Genomic DNA, 25,777 nt, shown 5'->3' on the forward strand with positions numbered 1-25,777 from the left:
GTCAGCATTTTCCTCCATAACCATTTTAACTTGCACAGATATCATAAAACATACCACATTGAAAAGGCCCTAAAACAGGTATTATAGAAACAACCCGAAAACAATAATGTCAAATAAAGTTTTGAGCAAAAAATAAAAATAATGTTATTAATATATGCATCCAATCAAAGAATATATAAGGAACCTTCTCTATTAAGCATGGAAGAAAGATGGCTGCTTCAGACTCAGTCAAAGAGTAAGCCTCATCCTTCAAGGTGTCAAAAAGTTCAGGAAGAAATTCTAGCACCTGTTTGTTTCATCATAATGTAGTTATATTTTGTATAATAGATAGATGGAACGAATTTATAAACCCAAAGGAACAAACAACGTACAGTAAGAAAGCGCTAATAAAGAGAAAGAAAAATACACCACCTTCAACAGACATGTTGTGTTCGATTTACAGAACTGCAACACAAACCACCTCAGAAGTACATCCAGAACTTCAATAATTTCCTTTGCTAGGGATGGAAGTGCCTGAAATGTTTATAGAAGATTCATATAAAACAAGCTTCATATACTCAAATTAAATTCAAGTACTCAAGGACATGAGAAAGCAAACACCTTCTGCAGCATCTCAAGCCCCTCCACTTGCTTCTTAAAATCTGTACTTAGAAGCCGCCTATGCAAATCCTCTCTGAGGTACCTCATCATATCATTCTACATCAAAGGCATGTCTCAAAGATCTTCGACAACTTGGTGGTAACATGGGAAACCTAAATATCATTCTATGCACACCATACAAATACAAACCTCAAGATCTTGAATCTGTTCTAACCGTGGCTCTTCAAACTTGAACCTACGAACTACCATTCTCTCCCGATCCTCCTGCATATAAGCCATTCCAAATTGACATATAATTTATGTCTCTTAGATTCTTCTATAGAAGTTTCAACTTTTCAAATTTCAGCCAATGTACCTTGTTCGAGTCCTTGACATAAAATAATGCATGTGACTGTACAGCTATATCCTGAACAGACGTTACTGACTCTGTCTTTGAGCCCTTTGTTACAATGGCTCTCTTTCAAGACCATGAGACACAATCAATACCATCATTAAATTTCAAAAAGAATATGTTACTGAAGACAGTATAACATACCGAAGGCATAGTTCTATTTCCATGCTTCATTACACCATTTGACGTAGATTTTCCAACCCTTGAGCTGCTTTTTGACGTTGGCCCTACTGACATTACTTTTGCCGATTCAAATGATTCTAAGAGAAAAAGGTTGTGTTAGCATACAACACAACTAACCAAAAAGAAAGTTAGCTAAGCTACCCACAAAGCCACCTTGAAAAGCCCCATAAGGTTTCAGTCGTTCAACAACGAGAGCTAAAGCCGGTCCATGCATGTCTTTAAGAATCTTTTCAATCTGAACAAATGATAATATCAAGAAAATGTTCAGTACCAACCATAGCTCAAATGAATTATAACAAGCACCAGAATTTTATCTAGCAGACATACTGTTTCTTGTCCACTAACTCTCAAAATTTCATTAATGCATGTCTCTGCCGCTTTTCGAACATCTGACGATTTATCCTAAGAAAGATTCCACCCACATGCAATTTAAATGGGGGAACAAAACAAAAGAACAATATATATATGCAAAAGTTATAATCAGGAAAATTTTGGTGAAGAAATGAATGAAAATTACTCATTCCTTCATAAATTCTTACCGTCATGGCAGAACAAGCTGGTTTCAGAAGATATACTGCATCAGAAAAATCACTTACTCCAGCGAGTTGCTTTGACAACCAGTCAAAAAGATCCTTACGTCCTTCTGCTCCAAGCTTAGTGTCTGTCAATGCTAGTGTAATGCAAGGAACCTACAACAAAATTATTGTCACAAAACCTGACACTAAAACAACAAAACCTTCAAAACATCAGATAAAAAAATAATTACCATTTTATCAAGATGCACCGCACCAAGCCAAGAATCTAAAGCATTCAAAGTGCATTCTCTCATATGCTTCTTATTATCACCAAGACATTTCAAAACATCTGACAGAATGCCCTGATATAAAAACAATTCAGAATAACTCTCAAGTTTCTAGAAGAAAACGATAAATGTAAATAAGATTTACAAACCTTGCTTGATTTCTCAACAGCCGGTCCCATTGCAGTGGCAACACTGCCAATAGTTGTTAAGGTAGCCATGACTAAATTTTTGTTGCTGTCAGATAGACGCCCCCTAAGAGCCCCAAACAACTCAACTGGCAGTCAAAGAGCAGACAGACTGTTTAACAAATTGACTATATTTGCAAGCAAAAAGGTAAGCACGAAAGGAAGCTTAATGTAGAAGCACGACCAGCAGCATAAACAGCATCTAAAGCAACAGCGAGAGCAGGGAGAGTAAAGGAATAATAGAGAGAACAGTGGTCTCATTTATTTTAAAATTGTAGAAAACCATGTCGGAAAGCTTTGATACCATGTCAAAATTTATATATAAAATAAAATAACATGAGAGAGAGAGAGAGAGAGAGAGAGAGAGAGAGAGAGAGAGAGAGAGAGAGGAAGCGAAAAGAGACGTATAGGCTACATCTTCACTGGATTGTATTATGTTAAACTGTATTACAATGCTCTCAATTTATAGAGAGACTAGGAGTGATGAACGAGTAAACCTAAAGTAGACATAAACTAATTAAGGAAGGGAAGAAAATAAACCAACATAGTATGTAATCTAACTAACGTAATATGAAATATATATTCTAACACCCTTCCTCAAACTCAAGGTTGAAGCTTCTGGAAACTTGAGTTTGATAGAGAATGAATTTAAGGCGGCCGAAGTCGGTGGTTGGATCAAGGTGGTGCCGCGCAAGAAAGGCTAACAGTGGCGACCAGGGAAATGCCAGAGAATAAAGACAAGCCGCTAAAAAATCCGGTGAAGAGCCAAGCCACAATTCATAATGACGGCGGGAGAAATGTCGGAGAACAAAAACTAGCCGCTAAAAGCCCGGTGAAGGGCCAAGCCACATTGTGCCAGAATTTGTCGATGAACTAGGTCGTGGATCACAACAAAATTGGTCTGAAAACCACTGAATGAGCCGGATGGCCAGGTCAAATGAACTCCAAATTTCCATCATGTGCGAAAACCTCAACAAAGCGTATGGTGTACTGTTGTCGCAGTGAAGAAAACACCAAAGAAACGCTCAAATGGGGAAAAAAAAACTGCATATCGGATAACAGAGGCCTAAAATAGGCACCAGGAAAATAGTGGCTCTAATACCATGTAGAAAACCATGCAGGAAAGCTTTGATACCATGTAGAAATTTACATATAAATATAAAATAAAAATAATGAGAGAGAGAGCGGGGAAGCGAAAAGAGACGTATAGGCTACATCTTAACTGAATTGTATTATGTTAAACTGCATTACAATGCTCTCAATTTATAGAGAGACTAGGAGTGATGAACAAGTAAACCTAAAGTAGACCTAAATTAATTACGGAAGGGAATAAACCCTACAAGGAAATAGAATAATGGAGAATATAAAGTGGTAATCAAATTTCCAGATTTGATTACAATCAAACCTAAATGGGAAATATTCTTATAAGAAATTTTTTTTTTTATAAGTAAATTTAGATTTATTGAAAGCGTAAGGTGCCCCTTAGTACACTGAAAGTATACAAAAGGAAACACCTAACTAGGAATAAAAAAACGAACAAAGAAATCAGAAAAGCTAATAGCCAGTGGGGACAAAACCAAAGTAATATCGAATATAACTAACGTAATATGAAATATATATTCTAACAAAAATCACTTGGACAGAATGCACAATGGTATTACACCTGTTCCAGTTGGTTGAATTCGCTTATTAGCCTCTTCCAAAATCTTAGTGACAGCTTCAATTGACTCTAAACGAACCTGAAACAAAGAAAAATTCCAGAATCCAAATGGTTCTAATCAATTACTGTCTTCTTAAATCATTTACTAAACATTCACAGCATAAGAATAACATAAACCAAACTAGTGTTAATATATACAAATACTCAAACCTTCCAATCAGGACTTTCCAAGCTCTTTAGCAGAGTAGGGGTGATCTTTCCGCTGATATCTTCACGTGGAAGGCTATCTAGCCCACCAACTGTCACAGACAAATTGGATTCTGATGCCCTAACAGTCTTCTTTGGAACTGCAGAAGCACCCTGAACAATGATATACAAGGATACTCAGTAATCCATAAACAAGAAACAGAGATATGGAACCATAAAACAAATTTCTTATACCTCAAAAGGATTCTTTTCATACTCAGTATCAAGTGCACTAAGCAGCGCAGGTTTTACATCTGCCAGAAATCCTTTAATATCTGCGAAGGAGAATTATTCAGGACCTAAAAATAAAATTGAGGCAAATGGACAGTTACAAAAAATGATTAGCCACCTGGACCAACAAATTTATGCACAACACCCAAGAGCTTAATTGTAGCATTTCTAGTGGCAGCCGCACTAGACTGCAGTCCAGTTTCTTTGCAGAAATCAATTAGATCCTGCAAAATTACAGTGAATTTCACTATAAATAACGACAACATTGCAGTTTATAATCAAGAACCCAAAAGAAACAAAAACAAGACTGCACATGATACTAATGTTAAGAATAGAACAAAACACCTTGAGTTTCAAATGTGATACACCAAAGTCCTCAACAGCTGACACCATCCATACTATTCCCTCGCTGAGAACCTTAGGATTCTTATGCTCCTTCATAATTTTGTAAATCTACAAAAAGATCACAATCTTTGAATTATTATCCAAGACTATTGTCAAAATAAATTGTATGCAAATGAACATAGGTACCCTTCATCATTGCTAAAGTAGACACTCTTCACATGCATACGTTTAGTCACACACTAGTGAAAATTATATAAACTAGAAGTGTACTTACTCTTTCAAAAATAAACCCAGGACCTACTGCTTCACAGAAGGTAGTAAGGCATTTCATGGCATGAGCACGGGTCTTAATATCAGCTACTCGTTCACTTATACCTGTCAATAAGGCATATTTAATACAGCTAAGGCTAAAGTGGAGTTGACAAGGATTCATTCAGCCACAAGAAAAAACAGCATATTAAGCATAGAAATAGACATCAGATGCACTGAGAAAAAAAAAGATGAGAAGCCAACCAAGAAGCTAGCTGTGAATTCAAAATATAACACCCACCCAACAAGCAAAGCACAACACATTTCTTTGGAAACTTTGTCACTGTAGAAGCTATGTAAGTAATAACTTCAATAACCTGTTGCTGAACCTGCATTGCTCCAACTAAATGCTTTAATATTTTTTGCACTAAAAAAGAAAAGGAGAAAAGACGAATCTGTTAGACAGCAACAGCGAAATCCTTAAATACCTGAACATTTTTCTCGCTCCAACCAGGCAAAGCGCAGAGTAAACGAATTAAAATCTCCACCGACTGGTCAAGTTCCTGTAAACCTTCCACTTGCTGCTTCAATAAGGAAATTGCTGGAACAAAATTTAAATTTTAGTAATCATAAACTTAATCAAGAACTTCAGTGGACAGACTAAGGAAAATCCTCAAGATAAATGCACAGGAAGGTAATGATCTCTTTATAGTACATTTTTTCTATATATCTTACTGTACAAAATAGTCGCCACACAGTTTCAGCCAATACATAATCCTACCAGTGCCCATAGGTTGCACCAAAACCAATACAAATGCGGGGAAAAATGGCTCCACTGAATCATAAACAGTAAATGGTAGGTGAAGAAGTCATTTGACAATTCCAACTCAAAATCAATGCCAGCTGTCACCTCAACAAGTTAGATTCAGGTCACTTATGTACAAACAAAAAGGCGCCGATACTGGTTACTTGGTTTTTAATTTGCAACAACTTAAACCCAAAATTATTATATATTGGAAAATGAGTCAAATTCCAGCAAAACAAAAAACCATTTTACGGTGAATATTGTAATTGATTTTAAAATTTTATTATTTCGTAAACTTTCCAGAAAGAACTAGTTCTTATATTAACGTTTTTTCATTACAAACTAGAACCCAAACATAATCATTTTATTGATTCTTTGACACCCAAATCAGTTGCCTAGACAAACTACATGTAAACCCAAACCAATGCAAAATTTAGTTGTTACATTTTTCAAGCTTGTTTAGAACGCAAGCCTCCATTTTGCAAACCCTCATCAAAGCGATTCATGAAAGAAATTTATTACATGAAGAATTAGCATATGCACTCTCATTTGTCCAAATGACTTTTTCTTGTCTGGAGCAAAATGACTTTACTCAACTGAATACATTTACAAACTAGATCTTAGAAACTTCATAAGAAGGACTCATTATAAGGATTTACAAAGAACAACAAAATTACGTATTAGAAACTAACAAATTCCATAAGAAGAGGGCCTCATTACAAGCACTTACAAGATAAGAAAATTACGTATAAACACTACAACGAAGAAGGTTGTATTTGTTTCATCACAAAAATTCTCCATCCAGTGGGAAAGTCACTAATTTTCCAAAGCTTGCTTGAAACCTTGAAAATGACGTCAAAAACATTTTCAGCCAATTGGCTCATCTAGAAAACCATTACCCACCATCACACCTGAAACAACTTCACACCAATCGTAAACTGCCATATCCCGCAGCCACCAACTCCTAAGAAACTCAAGAATTTCTACCACCATTGCACCTGAAGACAATTGGATCTTCCATTCCTCCCATGTCGCAACAAGTATGGCAAAGTCCATTACATCAGCGACAGTGGTACCATATACTTACGAACCCACCCTCACAACACCCCACCACAACCACACATCTCACCCAAAAACCCAGTTTCACATACCCCACCACGACCACGCAACCATCCTACCACCATTGCCAAACACCCCCACACTCCCAAAACAACACCACCATGAAATCCCATTCCACGTCCGCAAACTCAACTTCTGTACAATTGCCTGATCCGCTACCAACCCCCCACCCCCCCCTCCCCCCCTTCCAATTTTCCAGTCAAGTCAACATCTCTGACCACTATCACCTCCACAATGGTTGAGATCATCCCACTTGGTGGCTTTGCAAGCTCAAGGGAGATGAAGTAGGCAATTGCAAGGGCAAAGAGGAGAGGAGGAATTTGGTAGAGCAAATAGGTCGTGTGTGTGAGAGAGAGACTATTTTTCTAATGGGAAGCAACCAAAAAAACGGCTTCCGCTTCGCGAAAGTAGAAGCATTTTTCCACCTGCAAAGCCTTGGTTCTCCTTTGACCCAAAAAAGATTTTACGATTAAGTATTTACTTGTTGTACAAAACAGCAAAAAATACTAAAAAAAAAACATTTTACACCAAACAAACACAATCTACATGAAAATCATAACAAGAGAGATGATAAGGAAAGTTGGAAGTAGCATGGTTTATTGTAATAAAACAACCAAGGGAATGGGATTGTATTTATATGTTGAATGTTGAATGAAAGAAAAAAGAAAAGGTATGACGTCCCACATCGCCTAGATACGGGAATGGGGTTGTGTTTATATCTATATTCACATCCTTCTTGACACAACGCATTTTAAAGTTGTGATGTCCATAAACCTATCAAAACTCCAGAGTTAAGCGTGCTTATATAAGAGTAGTAGCAGGATGAGTGACCTCCTGAGAAGTCTAGTTTGGGACAGCCAAAAGCGAACAATATTGTGTCGTTAGGGTGGGTTGTTACAAAAGGCAACTCAAGATCAATGCAAATACTAAAAGGAATTTCAATCTTCACCATCACTCAAAAGATTTATGTGGCACCTAGACCTGCAAGGGTAATTTTAATAATGATTGCTTGTTTTACATTTTACTTATTGTTTACTAACTATTTCCGTTATTATATCTTCTAAATTTCGTGGGTTTTAATAGATGGGTATGTTAGAGGGATGAAAAAGACTTAAGAAGGGCAAGAGAGTCAATATAATTGAATCTAAATCCTAACCAAATCTGACCAGCTGTATTTTTCGCCAAAAAAAAAGAAAGTTTTCTTTGGTAAAACAAATCCTAATCGAAAGCTATTACGTTCAAATTTCTCTATGTTTGGATGGCGGCTTATAACAATTCTCGCTTTTCTAATTTTTCAGAATTTTTAGATTTGTTTTCTTCCTCTCCTAATTGGGGTCTCTTTTGTATACTTCATGTGCACTTAAGTTGCTCCCCTTTGCGCTTTCCAACGAGATTAATTTACTTATTAAAGAAAACAACACAAAAACAAACCCTAAAGAGTACTATGTATTGTTTCACATCAATACAACAAACATGAGTTTAAATATATGTGCATCTTTATGTATGTGTCTGTGTACATATATACATAGACAGATAACTCATCGACCAGTTCCTTTTTCATAAATAGGGCCATTCAACCTGATCATTCTTCAAGAAGCAACATCTCAAAGGAAGTCAAAGGTAGATGACAACGAACCTTCAAGTCGTTCTTTCCATATAGTGCTCTTCAATTGAGAAATGATCTCTAACTGTAGAAGGGAACCTAATCTGCGTTCAATCTCCTCAAGACCCATTTCTGCTGGCTGAAAAAATTTAAACGAACTAAAGGCAGTTAGCACAGAGCATGGAAAAGCAAACTAAAATCAAAGTAGAGCTTTCATAAACAAACCATTCATTTACCTCAACATCTTCAGGAGCCTCAATAGTCTTTGAAGATTTCAGCTGTCCAGTTCCATCACTTTTCTTGTTAGCACCTGATTTTATAGAGCCCCCCTTTTTTATAACAGGCTGAAAAGAAGCCCAACAAATCAATGAGGAAACACATGGTGATACAAAGTAAATTAAGTAACAAGAAACACGAACAAGCAGAAAAACTTACAGCTGCCTGAACAGGCCTCTTCCCAGTAAGCATGCTAGCTGCCGACTTTCTCACAAATGCACCTTCTGAAGCCTGCAGCTTAATCAAGTATGACATCTTAAACATGAAATCTAAAAATAGGAAAAGAATAAACTTTAATGACATACTAAACCCTTCATAAACTAGAAAATAGTACGAGAAAAAAGTAAATAAAACTCTATGAGCCCATTTGGCAACCCACACTTTTTTCCTTTCTTTTTTCTCTCAAAAAAGGTCAAACTCATTTTTCTTCACATTACCAAACAACTTTCTTCCCTTTTCTCTCACAAAAAATTCAACTCCTTTCACCTTTATAAGTTTATATCACATCGATCAATTCAAGTTTATAAGTTTATAAAATTCAAAATTTCAAACTTTTTTCTTCCCTTTTCTCTCACTTCATTCAAAACTCATTTTTCTTCACATTATCTAGGCAACGATCACGTGGGTCGCCGAAGATCTGTGAAGAATGGCGCAACTATACCACACTGTGCAGCGACCACGTGGGTTGCCACCAACTTCCACCTCGGTGTGCTGCAGCACAGGCACACGGTGCCGCAACACAGCGCCCGTATATGACTAGGGGTGATCAAATACCCGTAAACCCGCCCCAACCCGCACGCCCCGCCCCTAAAATCCCGGGTTTTAAGAGTTTTTTTGCGGGAACGGGTTCAAAAATGATATACCCGTGCGAGGAGGGGAGGATTGCGGGTTGGAGGTTTTTAAAAGCCCCGGGGACCCGCCCCGCCCCGCAAAACACTTAAGTTCTAAAAACCCTACCCGGCCTTCGTCATTTCCAATTTCTTCTTCTTCTTCTTGCGCCGCTTACCCTTCTCCTTCTTCTTCCTTTTCTCCTTCACCCCCTCACCCCCTTCCTCCCTTCGTCTTCTTCCTTCCATAACTGAGGAAGATTGGAAGACACCTTTTCTTCTTCTTCCCAGAAAAAACCCTAAGTTCTTCATCTTCCATTTTCTTCCCCTACACCGCACAGCGCCATGGCCTCTGTCAATCGTTCCCATCTTCACTGGCTCCGCTGGTCCTGTGGCTTGTAGGGACGTCATGAACATGCGATTTCAAGACCGAGAAGATCGGCTTCAAGACCTTCGGTTGTGGCTCTGCGATTGCATCCTCGTCCATAGGTTGGTGTTTCTCCCATTCTCTGGCCTTTGTTACTATCATTTCTTTATGAATGTGGCTTGAATCTAGGTATTGAATCTTTGCTAGCATTCTAGGTATTGAATTTGGCTTTGATTTGATTTTTCTCATGTCTTGGCTTGCCCCGGGGATACCCGCAAACCCTACATTCCTCGCCCCGCGTCACCCACCCCCGCCCCGCACGGATGTCACTGGTTTTATGCGGTTTACGGGGGTGAATTTGTAAACCCACACCCTTACGGGGCGGGGCCAAAAAATGGGCATCCCCCCCCCCCCCCCCCCGCGCGCCCCATGCTCAGCCCTAACTATGGCATTCAGATTTTTTGGTTTATGGGTTTGGTATAATCGGTTATTTTCATCTTAAAGTGTTTTGGTGTCCCAATCTGATGTGGCAAGTTGTTATTGGAGGGAAAAAGTACATGTTTTATGCCAAGTCCCTATAGAAGTTAAACTCCTTGTTACTTAACAAAAAGAAGTTAAACTCCTTGTTTTATATTTGACATTTGTTTTCAATACATTTAAAGGCTCTTTTTTTATATATATAAGTAAGAGTAATATCATTAAAAACGCAAAGCGCAACCCAGGTACACAGAGTATACAAGAGAAGCACCTAAAAATAAGAAGAAAACGTATAAGGAAATCATTAAAGCTAATCACTAAGTGAGCTAAGAACGCAACTGTCCAAGTAAAAAGAGAATAAAAGGTGGTTTTGAGCTCTTCTATCGTCTTTTCTTGGTCCTAGAAATTTCTATCATTTTGTTCCCTCCACAAGTACTACAAAAGGCAAAAAGACACCATCTTCCACACCATAGCACTCCGAGAGCGTCCCGATAAGGCATAACCCAAGACAACCTGAAGCGGCTAAAAACAACATTCCATAAGGCCCAGGCAACCTCACAATGGAGAAGAAAATGATCCACAGTCTCCCCATTCTTTTTGCACATACAACACCTGTCAACCACAATGACATGCTTCTTCCTAAGAAAATCCATGGAAAGAATCTCCCCTAGAGCCGCCGACCAAGCGAAAAAAGTCAATTTCAAAGGAACCTTTGTCCGCCAAATACTCTTCCAAGGGAAAGGAACATCATCTTTACAAGCATGGACCTTGTAGAAGGATCTAACATCAAACTTCCCTTTGTGAGAAGAGGCCCACCAAAGCTTGCCTTCCCCTTCCCTTCTCACTCTAATTGAATACAACAAAGTGTAGAAGGAAACCAAAACATTCATTTCCCAAGCGTGAGCCACTCGAATAAAGCCAACATCCCACTAAAGGGAGCCACTAGCAAAGTCAAAGTGAGCTGCAACAAACGCATCCTTCTCACAAACAATGCCATAAAACCGAGCTTCCTTAAGGGTCATCTTTCTGCATCACACATCATCCCAGAATCTGATCTTCGTCTCCTAGCTCAAATCTCGTATGGCTACAAAACAAACTCCACAACCCAAAATGCCATCCAGTCCATCCACACAACCCAATGGAACCAAAACAGACTTAACCAAATTAACCTTTAACCCATTGACAGCTTCAAAGCATAAGAATAAAACACGCAGATAGCAAAGATGGCCAGGATTAGCACCACAAATTACCAAAGTATCGCCGCAAACAACAGGTGTGAAATATTTACCACCTCAAAAAGCCTAGATCCCACAGAGAAGCCTAATAGAAGACCCACGTCAATAGTAGCAGTGAGCATTTTACTTAGAGCCTACATAACAACTTGCCTCAGCCCGAGAGAGCTGCTAAAAAAGCCACGCATTGCGCACCAAAGAGATGCAATGCGCTATCCAAGAACACCACTTCTCCCCAAACCCACACCTTCTCAACATATACAATAAGAACTCCAAGTTGACATGATCATATGCCTTCTCAATATCCAAGTTGCAAAGCACCCCTAGTTCAACAGATTTGATTCGACTATCCAAACATTCATTTGCTACAAGAATTGAATCAAGGATTTGCCTACCTTTCACAAAAGCATTCTAAGGTTTTGAGATAACCTTCCTCCGTTTAGTACCAAACCCACCACACCTCAAGAGGTAGGAGAGGAACTCCCAATTGACATTGCCGTAAGTCTTTTTCAGGTATAGTTTGCACATACCACCTGGAATTACCGATCTCAGCTTGCTGTCCAGGCCCTCATTGGCAATAGCCATCAAGGCCTACCGCTTTGTCTCCATCTATACTAAGCAAAGCTTGAAGAACTTCCTCCTCTTGAAACGGTCGCTCCAACCAAACCGCTTCTGAATAATCTAAACAAGGGAACTCCAAACCATCTATTTTGGGAAGAGAAGGAGCTTTTTCAATAAAGAGATTCTTGTAGTACAAAGTGATTGTATCTTTCATCACCTCTTGATCAAAAGTAACACTACCCTCAATGCAAAGACGGGAGAATTAGCAACAAAGAAAAAACTAGTGTTGTGATCCCCTTCTTTTAGCCAAGTCGCCCTTGACTTCTACATCCAACTAATTTCGCCTTGTGGCCTAACTCTCTCCTCTTCTACCAACAATCTCTCATCTTCTAAACCATCAAGAACTTGGATCTCCTCCAGCAAGGACTTCTTCCACCCTTCTACATTTCCAAAACCCTCCTTATTCTAACGTTTCCAATCAAGTTTTGGCTACTTTAACTTATTAGCTAGAAAAAAATGAGTGCTGAAAAAAAGACATCCATTGCCACATGTTTTTTTTGATAGGTAAGACTACTTTATTAAAAAAAGCGTAAGGCGCCCCTAAGTACACAGGAAGTATACATAGAAACAACCAAAGCTAACCCGCTAAAACCCAATAGAACCAACAAAACCCAAACCCCTCGAAAACGAAGAAAAACCCCAGACTAAAAAACCAACTAAGAACAAAAAAACCCACCACCCGCCCACCAAAGCACACAAACCTACATCATGTGTGCCTTGCCTTTCCTACTCCTAGAAGGAACTTTAACATCACCATAATCGATTGAGCTATGCAAATTTAGTAGCTCCCTTTTCCCTTTAGACTTTTGGCGCGCCATCATCTTCTCCCGCTGAAAATCTTCTTCCATGGCTTCCCTAATTGCCAAGGCCTCCTCCCCAAATGCCCCTTCCAATGCCCAATCCAATGGCGATCCATCCCAAAAGTCATCTTCCTCCTTCTCCCAATCCACAATCTCTCCGTTGTGACAAGGGGAGAAGCAACCACTCGAAGGAGAGGAAGGTCGTACCACCCCGACCTTCTTGACCTCCCGCAGCACAACGGGAGGGACAGGAACACTCAGGGGAAGATTAAGAAAACCCTTCCTAAACAGACCCTTTTTTGCTGGAAATTCTGTCTTCTTTTTCGCACAAGCCTCTCCACCCGTAACCTTAAGAAGGACAGGTTCTGCGGACAGCTTTGAGGCTTCCAAAGAGTCAGCCAGAAGCCCATCATTCCAGACCACTGAACGCCCTGCCCTGAGCTCCCTAGCCCTCCTGAAGTATTGCTGAAATGGTCGACTAGGCATCAAGGGGGAAGGGAAGGAACGAACCTTCTTCCCCAACGCAGAATCCCCTAAATGTGAAGGAACAAAAGGGTCGGAGAGTTCTGTCCCACGCAGAAGCCCAGTCGACGCCGGAGGCAAAGTCGCCGGCAACAGCGTCTTCACAGTCGGCAGAGGAGGGAAGACGAACAAAGGAACCAACTTAACCAGAGACAACCCACCCCCAGTTCTATCTTCGCACAAGGGAATCTCAACGGGAGACTCCGGCGGAATGAGATCGCACGGCCCAGAGGAAGTCACCAGCGTCGTCTCCGGTGAGAAGCTCGACGTCCGTAAGGAATTAGGTTTTCTCAGGAAGCGACCCAAACGCAATCCCTTTCGACTTCGTCCGATTCTTGCAAGCCGGCCCAGAATCTTCTTTACAGCCCAGCCCAAATCCAAGTTGAAACCTATGACCCGCTTACTCCACGTGCGCAACTTTGAAATTTCAAATTTCAAACTCGCATGTGGAAACAAGGTCTTACCCATCGAACGGTGAGGCTGGTCCTTACCCAACAGATCTAACGAAGGAGACTCCAATGTAGAACAGTCCAACGCCGACCTCCGATCTGCAACTATCACCCTCACCGTCGGAAGAAGGTCAAGCTCACACACTGGCGTAACCATTCTCCCAGACAAACGACCCCCCACGAAAGGCGCCTTCTTCATGCCAGCGGCCGAACTTGTCTTCAACACCTCCACAAAGGAGGGCCCCTTCGTGACAGGAACCAAACCTGGCCAAGCCTCTACTTTCTTCCCCTTAATCTCCACCGACTCCTGCAAGAACCCATCCCCCCCGCCCATTGAAGCAGAAACGGAAACATCGATCTTCCTCAGCTCTTCGGAGAATTTGATCCAACCCCACCCTCCACGTCCCTCAGGGATCATAATAAAACCTTTCCGGCCACCCATCCCGAAAGAAGCTGCCTCTAAGAAACGGCCGGCTTGGTTACACCCTCTTTGAGCAATCAAGACTCTCGAATCTTCCCTGAAAGATTTGATGAAATCTTGATCTTCCGGAAAATCCACAAGAAGCTCCAAAGTTGAAGCCAACCACTCAGAGCAAGGAGAACTAATGAAGATTTCGCCGGAGAAGCCTTTTCTCTTCTCCCCCACCCTCAGCATCGATGCCCCTTCCAGAACCGAGAAGACAAAAGTCTTCGACTCCACGATAAACCTTAACTCCATCTCATAAAACACCCAGAACCCAAACGTCCGACCCAGAGAATGATCACATTTTTGACGAAATGTAGCCACACAATAACGAACCCCACCGCCAGACACCCCTACGCGAGCAACTAGCGCGACCCACTAACACCTGATGCTCAACACTCTATCCACGAACAGCAACCCGGCCTCTGATAAGCGGATCACTTCAGCCACGAACGTAACGCGCTCTCACGCGCCGTCACTATGGCAGAGAGAGAGAGAGAGAAATTTTGATGAGAGAGAGAGAGAGAGAGAAATTTCCTTCCTCTATTTCCTTGTAAAAAGAAATAAAGTATGCAAAGCAAGAAACTTAAATCGAAAAGCAATTATCAACTTACCTCCAGAGAAGGCACACTCCCACCAGAAGTTTGGACTGGGACTAGGACTGGCACACCATGATAAGATATGAGAAACAAGGATAGAGAAACTCCATAGATTAACACTGAAGTAAATTTGTGTTCCCTCTAAGTACAAATATTATACAAACTTGAGCTCATACCAGCGGACATACCAACTTCATGACCCATAATCATTTCAGAGAGCTTCTTTCTCCGAACATCATCGAGTTTCTCCAATGACCTCTCCAAAGGCCTCATGCCTACCAACTAAAAAAGAAAGAACAACGATAATTTCAAATTATGATAGTAGTTTTCAAACGTCAAGCATTAGCTGTTTTTTAATAAAAGGTTGAAGGTACTACCTTAGCTATTGCTGCCAAGGCTGAAAAGGCTGCATCCCTCACTTCGGGGGTCATATCGTTGAGACACTACATCAACAAAATTGTTTCATATTAAGACAAACATAAAGGAGAATCTAGAAATATAGCAGTAGATAGTATCAAACGAATCAAACGTACACAACTATAAATATGTTTATAACTTAGAAAGACATTAGCAAGGGGTAAAAGTCATGTAATTAACAAATAACAATCCACCATAATCCAAGCAAATGATCGGCCCTTGTATCAGACAATGGTGGATGTGCCAAGGACCTAAAAACATAGTAAAATACACATACTACACCATATAATACACATGCGCATATTCTTCAAAGAACTCCCTCTGCCATACAGAACTCAAATACTCTGAAAATACCCATTTGATGAAGTTTTTTTACGTAGTTTTGGGCTAAGAGTTTTGGAAAAAGTAAAAGTTGAAAATTGGTTTGATTTAGTTTGGAAGTGTTTTGTAAAAATTAAAAATTAAGAAATATTTTAATAAAAAAAAAAAAAAAGTGTTCTACCACGGTGTCCCACATATTGCTAACTAGGCCCAGACACTAGGAATGTAGAATAGAACCTCTTGTTCATATATCTCAAATTAGAATAGCACCCGTTAGCTTTGGTGAATCAAGGTTCCAAGACTAAAGTTTGAAAAGTATTACACAAATAAGACAAAGGCACTGACCTCCATAAAAATTGGTACATAATCCTTATGCACCTTTAGAACAACAGCCTTGTTGCTCGTCTCAGTACAAAATGTAACCCAGTTCAAAGTTAGCGAACGCACAAGAGGGACTTTGTTTTTCGTTGCAGTCCTAACATCTGCAATAAATAGCAATCACTGTAATCAACATTAATTCACAATTACCACCTACCATGTGTCAAGAATGAAACATTAAGGAAAAACAATTTATTGTCTCTGTCTTTAAAACAATTGTTAGAAGTAAGATCTGTATAAAAAAGAACTAAAAAATTTAAAATTAAAAGAAGATGAATTCAATGCAAGTGAAGATACTGGAAGTGGTTTTCGAAAGAAATAGAAAATAAAACCTGCCTTCAACAATATCAACAAGATTTAAGCATCCAGCCCTGTGCATTGCTTGCAGAGTTTGAGTAAGTGATTCCATCAATGTAGGTTTTTTCTCTTTCAATTTTTCCTATTCAAGAAGAAACTTGTTATACGGCCAGAATTAAAACTTCAATAGCCACTTTTTCACGCATGGTAACAAAGTTAACGATTCTGTTTGTACATAGGATTTACAAAAACCTTAATACACAATCCACATAACATAATTAATTGGAGATATTTTAAAGGCTACAAATTGTCAGAATACAAATGGACAGATTTTCCTCAAGAATGAAGTTTTTTTATCAATTTAAAAAATGAGAGACATATTTTGAGAGTTGCAACATTCACTCACATTAACAACTTATGTGCAAGATATAGTTAAATAAAAAAACAGCCGTCCACCATAGGCAATGGTAAAGGTAGCACCAAATGCACACAAACAAGATAAGATTTCAAGTATATTAAAGGGGAGTAAGCTTTGGTGTCCACTTATCTCCACAGTTACAAAAACTCATCTGCAGTTTCAAGTGAGCATCAGATTTACTCATGGCTTGGAAATTCTTTGAAAATAAATCTCTAACAAAGCATCAGAATTCTTTGAAAATAAATCGCTAAGCTTAAATAGAGAACCAACTCTATTATTAAATCAGTTTCAATCACACGTCAAAAAATTAGGGCATATTTGGTGCCAAACTATACAGGCATTATCAACAACAGTTTAATCTGAGGCTTCCTTTCATTACTTATTTCAAAATCAGGTAAGCACTGTCACTCAGATAAAGTGGTAGAATACCCTCTTGACTTGAAGAAAGAGCTTATGTGCCTAAAACATTTTTACATTTGTATTTGTTATTTCCAGGGAACATGTGAAAATTTCAGTTCATTTCTTTCACTTTTCAGCCCTCAATTTAAAAAATAAATAAATGTATTTTCAAAAGCCAACAAAGAAACAAACAAAATATTTTCAATAACTAAAAGACGCCCTTAGTTTACCCTAACCACCACAAGATGACACAGCACTATAAAGAAACAAGGAGATATCAAAAGAAGACAGCAAGCATACTATAATACGTTCCTATTCTTTTTCATATTAGAATAATGGCAGAGATGAACAACTAGAGATGCGACAATGTTTATGCATATAAATGGATAGACTTTCAAAATTTTATTATTCCCCTTGTAAACACAACATTATTGTACTTACAAGTAAAACTGGCAATAAGAAGCGTGAACTCCCAGAAAAATGCAATCTTAGACCAGATGAACAACTAGAGATGCGACAATGTTAATGCATATAAATGGATAGACTTTTAAATTTTATTATTCCCCTTGTAAAAACAACATTATTGTACTTACAAGTAAAACTGGCAATAAGAAGCGTGAACTCCCAGAAAAATGCAATCTTAGACCACTGGCAAGATTGCCAATAGCTTGGATGGCCTCAACTGCAACAGCTATGTTCACATCCGTAATAAGCTGCAAGCAAAAACAATCAGTGAAACTTTTATATGCCACATTAGTAGTAAAGACTAAGCAAAAAGATTAATCGAAACAATACTGAGCATGGCTTTGTTTACTGTCAACGATGCTCATGTACATACAATGTGAAGTAACCACTTCATTTAGATCACTTGGCTGCAGTCTTCCCTTGTGTATTTGACCTTCTACTTCTATTTTCTTTTCTGTTTTTGTCATACAACCTTTTATTTCACTCTTCAGATTACCAAAAAAGAGTCGAAACCAAAAACCACACAATAATTTTGATGAAAGTCACCCAACAAATTTGCTTTTCATCATGCAAATTGACAACCACATCAGTCCCAACTGAGGAATAGAGTGTTCTTCCTCATCGCATATGTTTCATTCAGAACCTTAATTATGATCCCCTTTGTGGTAGGTTGTAGATCTCCCAAGTCTCTAGAATGGCATTTCCTTTATTGTAGCCCCATTCTAGACATACACAAAAGGTAGAAGGGGCTCCCAGGATGTAAGCATTCAAGGTGCTTCCCAAACTACTCTCATGCCCTCCTTAATTTTAAATTCATTTCTCCATTAAGTAACAAAAATAACTGGTCAGAAGGTTAAGCTTGGGAAGATATGGCTATAATGTCATTTGTTCATTGCTAAACACCATTCATTCTATATAAAATAAAATATAATTCTACAATGTTTGGATCGGCAAAACTCATGTTTCCTTCAATGAAATCATTTTAACACACCTTCTTCAATGTCCGACAAACTTCTGTAAAATCACCAGGTGCTATTCTTTTCGTAGAGGCAAACTTGGTTAGCTCTGCTACAGCATCTTTCCGTTCTGACCATTTGGTAGCTTTCTGAAAAATAATGACAATGATACTTGCAAAATTAAATAAGAAAATGAAATAATCAAGACAAGTCCACCAAATACAGAACTGGAAAAAAAAAAAAAAAAAAAAAAGTTTACTTGTCACCAAAAAAGAAAACAGAACAGGGATAAAACACTGACCACTCCATCCCAAAATCCTGACTTCTCAAGTGGAGTCAATATATCAACAGGATCAACAAGCTCATACTCATCTATTTCTGGAGGAGCTGTCAATCAAGATTATCAGGAAAAAGGATACATTAGTATAGGTATGGCCTAACATGTATAAGTAGAAAGCATGTTCAAGGATCTTGCAGGACCTATCACATACCATCAGTTGAAGACTCTGCAGTAGGAACAGGACCAACAACTTCAGACATAGCTTCTTGTTCTGGCTCTTTGTCTTGCTCAGATCTAATAAACAACCATTACATCCATAAAAAGGCACCACCAAGAAATATGCTCACTTCATTTTTAAAATCATTCCTAAAAGGGCTGATATTAGGACTGATCATAAATAAACAGAAATGTGCTTAAAAACCCTGCAATTGGCAAGCATCAATAAGGTGCATTTGTTAAATGGGTAGTAAAAAAGGCATTGAAATTCATAAAAAATTTCCCTACTATTTCTTTTGATCCACTCTTAGCCTCCAAGGAAACATGATCATAAATGAAGGAAAATAGGAATTGATGTAGGACGCTCCCAAGAAGCGATAGCCAAATTATATTCCGAGAGGCGATTGGTAGACCATCAAACCGATAGCCCATTCCCGAGTGGTGTTCATCCGAGCAGTGATCCCGATCGCCAAGACATATTCGAGAAGTGGTCCCCGAGAACTTATTTGAGGGTTCACGCAAGAAACAATCACCAAGTACAAGCAATCGTGAAAGGCAATCGAGACTGAGAAGAAAGACACGAGTGGATCTTATACAGCTGGTGCATTAATAGTGCATTAATGATGAATATTCTAGAAGATGAATCTGTGACCACCAAACTGAAGATTTTGTTTTCTTTTATAGTAAGGATTTTACTTCGTTTTAAGATTATAATTATTTTCCTTTCCTTACTAGGATTAGGTTTACATCTTTTACTAGAATTAGGTTTACTACTACTACTAGGAGTAGGTTTACTTTCTCCTCAAGTCTGTTTCAGTGTAAATATAGGAGGTAGTAGCATGTAAACATTAACAATTGAATTATTAATCAAATTAGAGAATTCTCTCAAACACTCTGCGGAGTTTTACTAAGTCTTCAGCTACATCAGGAATGCTACAATCCAAGAAAGTCTTTGGTCTTATAAATCTAGGCTCTGTTTGATAATGTGTTTAGAGGGTGTTTTTTGTTTTCAGTATGAAAAAGAGTTGTTTTTTTATGAATAATTCAGATTTTTATAATATAATGAGCAACCACATTAAAAAGTGTTCTGATGTACATAAATGGGAAATCAATTTTGTGTTTTGAGTTATTTGTTAATGTTTTTGTTTTGAAAACAAAAAATAAAAGGGAGAAGGAAAACGCTTTAACAAACAAAGCCCTAAACTTCTAGAAGGATCTAAGAATATAAACATCAATAAGAAAATCCTCCCCTCCCCCCTACCCTCCATAAACAAAAGAAACAAAATTTGAGCCATTGACATCTGAATTCAAACTAAAGACAGAATGTCACACATGAAGTCAATCAAGAGAAAAATGACAGTAACAGAGTTATAAAAAAAAAAAAAAGGAGTACAAGGAACAAAGTGGAATCCAGAAAAGGGAGTGGAAAGAACTTGTACGAACCCACATTTTAATATATTCAATATGATGAAACTTGCATGAACCAAGTACATTAAACCTCAATATTAGATAAATGCTTCTTCACAAAAGAACATTCACCTTATTTTGCGAGATGGCTTAGCTGTTCCCGTAACATTTACAAGCTCAGCCTCCAGCTCTTTTTTCTTCAACCCAAATAAAATAAAATAAAAGTTATTTTATAATTTCCAGAAAGCAGGAGAAACATAGACAAGCCAAAGATAGATATGAAAGAAAAAAAAAGAATCAAGTCAAGGTCTAAAGAAAAGAGAAATGTGCACAAAACCATAGAAATAGACAATTAATGAATATCATACCATTGTATCCCGCATTTTTTCAAAGAGTATTGACTTTACAGGGTCCTTCCCAATCCAGCGACAAAGCTCAAGAGTCAATCCTTTAGAAGATGCACGAACATTTTGATCTTGATGATCAAAGAGTTCAGGAAGCATCTTCAGAATTCTTTTTGGGGGAACAATTTTTGCTCCAAAGTCACTAACACAATCAGAACAATGACATTAAACTAATTACTAAAACAATAGAGGACCTTATGCAATTTTTATATAGGTAAATACACAAACGCAAGACATCTACATGGGATAGAATCCATGACCTAACCCTTCATCCCTTGCTGGGGGAAAAAGATGCCAAAATAACTAATGCATAATTACTAAAATGAAACTTTATGTGCAAACCTCAGGGCTTGAAACATGACATCAACTGCGGGCACAACAGCTTTAGCAACTTTGTTCTTTATTCCTTTCTCCATTGCATCCTACAATTAACATGAAGCTTGTAAAAGTCTCAGAAGAAAAATTTATCAATTGCAGCAAAGCTATTTTTTTTTTTTTTTTTTTTGCTAATGGATTCCAAGTACTAAATATATACGAAGAATGAGAGCTCACTACTAAACAAATATTTTACAAAGAATGTGTCAGCAAATTATGAACAAATATATGTAAGATCACTTGAAACTTGAAAGTATAGAATGCCAGAGCATGTCTTCGAATTCGCACATACAAGGGCAGCCAATTGCTGGGGATCCCGATCCCTGAATATACACATTATAAGCCCACAATACATATTGACATAGTTCAGTTGTTCGGTAAATAACTAAACACAATACCAACATGTTGTCTTTATCCCAAGAAATTGCTAAGAAACTCCTTGAAAATATACTGTCACTAGAAATGAGCAAAATGCCCTAAAAAGCTCGTATTAAGACTGCAAAAAGTTGACACCTTCTACGATAAGTTACGTAGAGAGCAAGACATAAACTTGAGGCTCTAAAATTAGAAACAAAAGGAAACTGGGAAACATTTTTCCTTGTTCCCAAGTCACCAAATCCTATTCACATACAATTCTAAACTTAACAAAAGAAATTATGTAATCACTACAGAAAACAAGACATAATTTAATGAAAAGTATCATAAAATTTTGGCAAACAAGATAGAAAACCCAGCCCCTGCGCTTGAAACAAATTAAAGTTCAATAAAGAAAGAAAGAAAGAGCACCAAGAAAGCATCGACTGCCTCCAGTTCTACCCAAAGCATAAATGCAGCCTGGGCCTTCTCCACCGTCTTTGGCCTCCCGGTGAGGCATTTGGAAACAATTGCATCGCATATTTCCTTGGCATACCTAAAACATTAGCAATCAAAAAATTTCAGATTACAGAAAGAGAAAAAAAAAAGTAAGAAGATCAATAATACACAAATGTGGAAGGCGACTACAAAAAATAAAAACGAAAATCATATTCCACCTTGCGGCATCGGCGTCGGCAGCTCGTAAGAAGGCAATCAAAGCATCGAGCGCCTTCTCCTGCACCGGCGCATTCGAATCGGTCACAGTCTTCTTGAAAAGTGGACCTATTGGAAAACAAAATTCAAATCCCAAGAAACAAACAAGATCCACATAACAACGCAGAGGGAGACTGTATCATCACGCCATTACACAGAGAAGCAAAGAAACGCACAGATCGACCATTGGAAACAAAGAAACACAGATCTGAAGCGTAGGAACAGAAACCCTAAAAAAAAATTGAGAAAAAGAGAGAGAAACAGACCAAAATCACGAAGGCGGGAGTCCTTGGGATCTGTGATGGAGTCGCAGACGGAGGCCAAGTCGATGTTGGCCTCGTTCCTGACCTTCCAGTTCTTGTGTAAAAGCCGATCTTCCCACGGCAATTTCTTCGCATCCTTCAACAATTTTTCCTCCTCCGACATCTTTTACTTGAACAAAAAAGGAACGCACCGTTTCTACCTGTACCTATCGATCAATGCAAAATGCAGAGGGGAAGAAGTGAGATAGACCTTTCCTCTTGTTCCTTCGTCTTTTTCTTTTCTTTTTTATGTTGTCTCTGCCAAATGCCGGCGAGAGATACAGAAGGAAAAGAATCAAATGACAAAATGGGAGGGTGGAGCGCTATTTTAACTGTTTTTTTTTTTTTTTTTTTTTTTTTAAGTGCTGTTTTAAGTTTTAACTCGCCTCTAAAACAGAAGACGGAACGCGAGAGAGAGAGAGAGAGAGAGAGAGAGAGAGAGAATTTTTTTTTTTTTTTTTTTTTTGGGCTCTTTCGGTACAGCTTTGGTATTTTAGGGAGCTTCGTTTAACCCACGAGCGTTCCTGGCGCGTAATATTTAAAAATTTATTTTATGTTCACAAATACATTACAAAATAGAGTAATTTCTTGTATAACTCTTTCGTAACTTTTGCACAATTCTAATAACATTTTTTAATATCAACCATCGAATATTTAAGGTCCACATGTAGAAAAACAAATCCAATAGTTGATCATATAAAAAGTAATTATAGTCGTGCAAAAGTTGTGTAAGAATTATGTAAGAAACATTACTTTATAAAATAATTCAAGGAAAAAAAACAATTTAGTCTTCAAACTGCCACCATCTCTTCGGATGGCCCCTCAAACTATTATGGCCTGCACTCTGACCCCCCAAACTATCAAAACTTTTGAAAAATGATTATTTTGGTGAAATATCCACATAATACTTATGTCACGTGTCATTTTTCAATTCAAAAAAAAATTCAAAAAATAAATAAACTAAAATTTTATTTTTATTTTTATTTTTATTTTTATTTTTATTTAAAAAAAAATAACTGTTTGAGGTGGCGTTATTTCCCAACCGCAACCCGATCTTCCCGACACCCCTTCGGCCACCGTCCGTTTGCAACGCTATGATGACCAATTTTATAGCCCGACTCGGCGAGTTTCGATTCGCAATCATCAACTCGCTGATCTCAGAAGCTCAAGCTCGCCCTGCTCTGAAAAATATCCTTCACTTGAGAGAAAAGCTTGTGATCATTGAGCCCCAGATAGCTATTGGCCAACATTTTGAATGCCAAAAAATCACAGAGAGGAAAATGGATATGAATATCAATGAACAAGCTCACGGCCGTTGATTTCTCCGTCAAAAACCGATCAAGGTCTTCCACAACGATGATAAACTTGCTCGTCGTTTGTAACAAAACAAAATTCAGATTGGAATCATTCATAATCTTCGAAAGATCAATATTATAGACATTGGGATAGGAAATTAGCCATATTTGTGTTTGAAGAGGAGAAGACAAGTTCGCCGAGCTGCAGGCGTGCATCTTGCCCAACAACGATGCTGGAAAGAAGCAATACGTCATCCGGTCGATCTCAATATTTATAAAAAATTAAAAAAAAAAAAAAAAAAAAAAAAAAAAGAAGTTTCTTTTAGTTTTTAATTTTTTTCAATTTTAATTTTTGGAATTTTTTATTAAAAAATGACACGTGGCATGGGTATTATGGGGATATTTCACCAAAATTGGCTATTTTCAAATGTTTTTATAGTTTTGGTGGCCATCCGGAGAAATAGTTGTAATTTTGGGGGTTAAATTGTATTTTTCCCATAACTCAATCTTTTTTATAAATCTATATATTTTCTTCTTGTCAGAATATTTTTACAAACAAGTGCTTGTGGCACATTTGGGTGTTTAATTGTGAAATTTGAATTTCATTATTATTTGGTGCCCAAATTTGGAGGCAAATAAAGATATTTAGATGATTGTTATAATTTAAATTATATTTTAAATCATATTTGGTGATAATTGTGTCAAATTATTTTTTTCACGGAAAACCATAATAGGAAATGATTGGAGATATGAAAAGCTATGTAGAATAATTTGAGTTACGAAAATTAGTGTGGAATAATGATTGAAATAATTATTGTTGAATATAGGAGTGTAAATCCGGTTCCGGTACTCGGTTATTAGCCAAAACCGGGAACCAAAACCAGGGTCCCCGATTATTGGATTTCAATAACCTGGTCTAGATTCGGGTACCACGGTTAACTGGGAAACCAGTTACTTGGGGGTTACCCGGTTTCCCCAGGTATCCAGACCAGGTTGTATTTTTTTAAAAAAAAAAAAATAGTTTTTGGCCTATTTTGAGAAACTGAGTTGAAATCTACACATTCAAATTTCATATCCTGATCTAATACAAGAAAAGATAAGCTAAATAAGGTATAGATCAATCTGCTCAGAAACTAATGAATAAACCAAACAAATTAACAAAATACAAATTAGAAATCCAACACACACACACATATGTGTGTGTGTGTGTGTGTTCAACAACCAAAACCACAATCAGAGCATCTCATAATCAAACAGCGAAAACCTAATCTATAACAATAAAAAACGGAGGAAGAATCCAAATGTAAATCGCGGGCAGTTTTCACCTCGTAGGAGAGTAAGCGATCCTCTCCATCTTCAACCTCGACCACCACGGCTGAGCCGGTTGCCTAGCCAAATTTCGCTCCTTGACCACCTCCTCCAGATTTAGGCTTCAAAACCTTCAAGATCTCGGAGTACACCTCCTCCAGCTTCAGCGTGCAGCAAGTCTCCTCCATCGAGTACAAGCCGTCGAAGCTGTTGTTCGGGAACGGCATCTCCAAGAAGTTCCCACACACGACCTCGCAGAGCGACTCCAAGCCGGCCTTCTTTCTTGCTTCATGTTTGTTCCTCAGGAAATTTGGTTGAGACGACAGGAGACTGAAGGCGTTGAAATTTCCAAAATTTCTAAAGACAAAGAAGTGAAGACAATAAGAAGAAGAAGAAGGCAATGGTGTCGTGTTAGTGTT

General features: G+C 38.2%; 1 protein-coding gene across 11 annotated transcripts in view; it reads right to left on the bottom strand.

The window, feature by feature from the left end:
- LOC133869477 (protein MOR1) overlaps positions 1-23,053 on the bottom strand; it is a 42,285-nt gene extending 19,232 nt beyond the window's left edge. For 2 of the 11 annotated variants that reach the window (XM_062306496.1, XM_062306494.1), the window contains exons 1-37: positions 22,720-23,053; positions 22,417-22,522; positions 22,172-22,295; positions 21,353-21,432; positions 20,975-21,152; positions 20,739-20,803; positions 19,195-19,277; positions 19,005-19,090; positions 18,739-18,852; positions 17,876-17,995; positions 16,505-16,607; positions 16,136-16,272; positions 15,430-15,495; positions 15,229-15,334; positions 15,068-15,114; positions 8,855-8,926; positions 8,656-8,763; positions 8,453-8,558; positions 5,381-5,493; positions 5,194-5,281; positions 4,918-5,018; positions 4,644-4,751; positions 4,417-4,522; positions 4,263-4,342; positions 4,032-4,181; positions 3,825-3,900; positions 2,126-2,250; positions 1,941-2,051; positions 1,714-1,863; positions 1,502-1,576; positions 1,328-1,409; positions 1,136-1,251; positions 956-1,057; positions 790-864; positions 601-696; positions 412-513; positions 185-286 (exon numbers count right to left, since the gene is read on the bottom strand). In XM_062306496.1, the coding sequence (XP_062162480.1) occupies positions 185-286; positions 412-513; positions 601-696; positions 790-864; positions 956-1,057; positions 1,136-1,251; positions 1,328-1,409; positions 1,502-1,576; positions 1,714-1,863; positions 1,941-2,051; positions 2,126-2,250; positions 3,825-3,900; positions 4,032-4,181; positions 4,263-4,342; positions 4,417-4,522; positions 4,644-4,751; positions 4,918-5,018; positions 5,194-5,281; positions 5,381-5,493; positions 8,453-8,558; positions 8,656-8,763; positions 8,855-8,926; positions 15,068-15,114; positions 15,229-15,334; positions 15,430-15,495; positions 16,136-16,272; positions 16,505-16,607; positions 17,876-17,995; positions 18,739-18,852; positions 19,005-19,090; positions 19,195-19,277; positions 20,739-20,803; positions 20,975-21,152; positions 21,353-21,432; positions 22,172-22,295; positions 22,417-22,522; positions 22,720-22,879 (3,819 nt within the window). In that variant the 5' untranslated portion in view covers positions 22,880-23,053. Of the gene's footprint in view, positions 1-184; positions 287-411; positions 514-600; positions 697-789; positions 865-955; positions 1,058-1,135; positions 1,252-1,327; positions 1,410-1,501; positions 1,577-1,713; positions 1,864-1,940; positions 2,052-2,125; positions 2,251-3,824; positions 3,901-4,031; positions 4,182-4,262; positions 4,343-4,416; positions 4,523-4,643; positions 4,752-4,917; positions 5,019-5,193; positions 5,282-5,380; positions 5,494-8,452; positions 8,559-8,655; positions 8,764-8,854; positions 8,933-15,067; positions 15,115-15,228; positions 15,335-15,429; positions 15,496-16,135; positions 16,273-16,504; positions 16,608-17,723; positions 17,773-17,875; positions 17,996-18,738; positions 18,853-19,004; positions 19,091-19,194; positions 19,278-20,738; positions 20,804-20,974; positions 21,153-21,352; positions 21,433-22,171; positions 22,296-22,416; positions 22,523-22,719 lie in introns of those variants that run through there. The other 9 variants (XM_062306493.1, XM_062306492.1, XM_062306502.1 and 6 more) reach the window with 8 other exon arrangements.
- Positions 23,054-25,777: the final 2,724 nt, after the last annotated feature.

The sequence above is a fragment of the Alnus glutinosa genome, chromosome 5 (assembly GCF_958979055.1).
Source record: "Alnus glutinosa chromosome 5, dhAlnGlut1.1, whole genome shotgun sequence".
NCBI classification, from domain to species: Eukaryota; Viridiplantae; Streptophyta; class Magnoliopsida; order Fagales; family Betulaceae; genus Alnus; species Alnus glutinosa.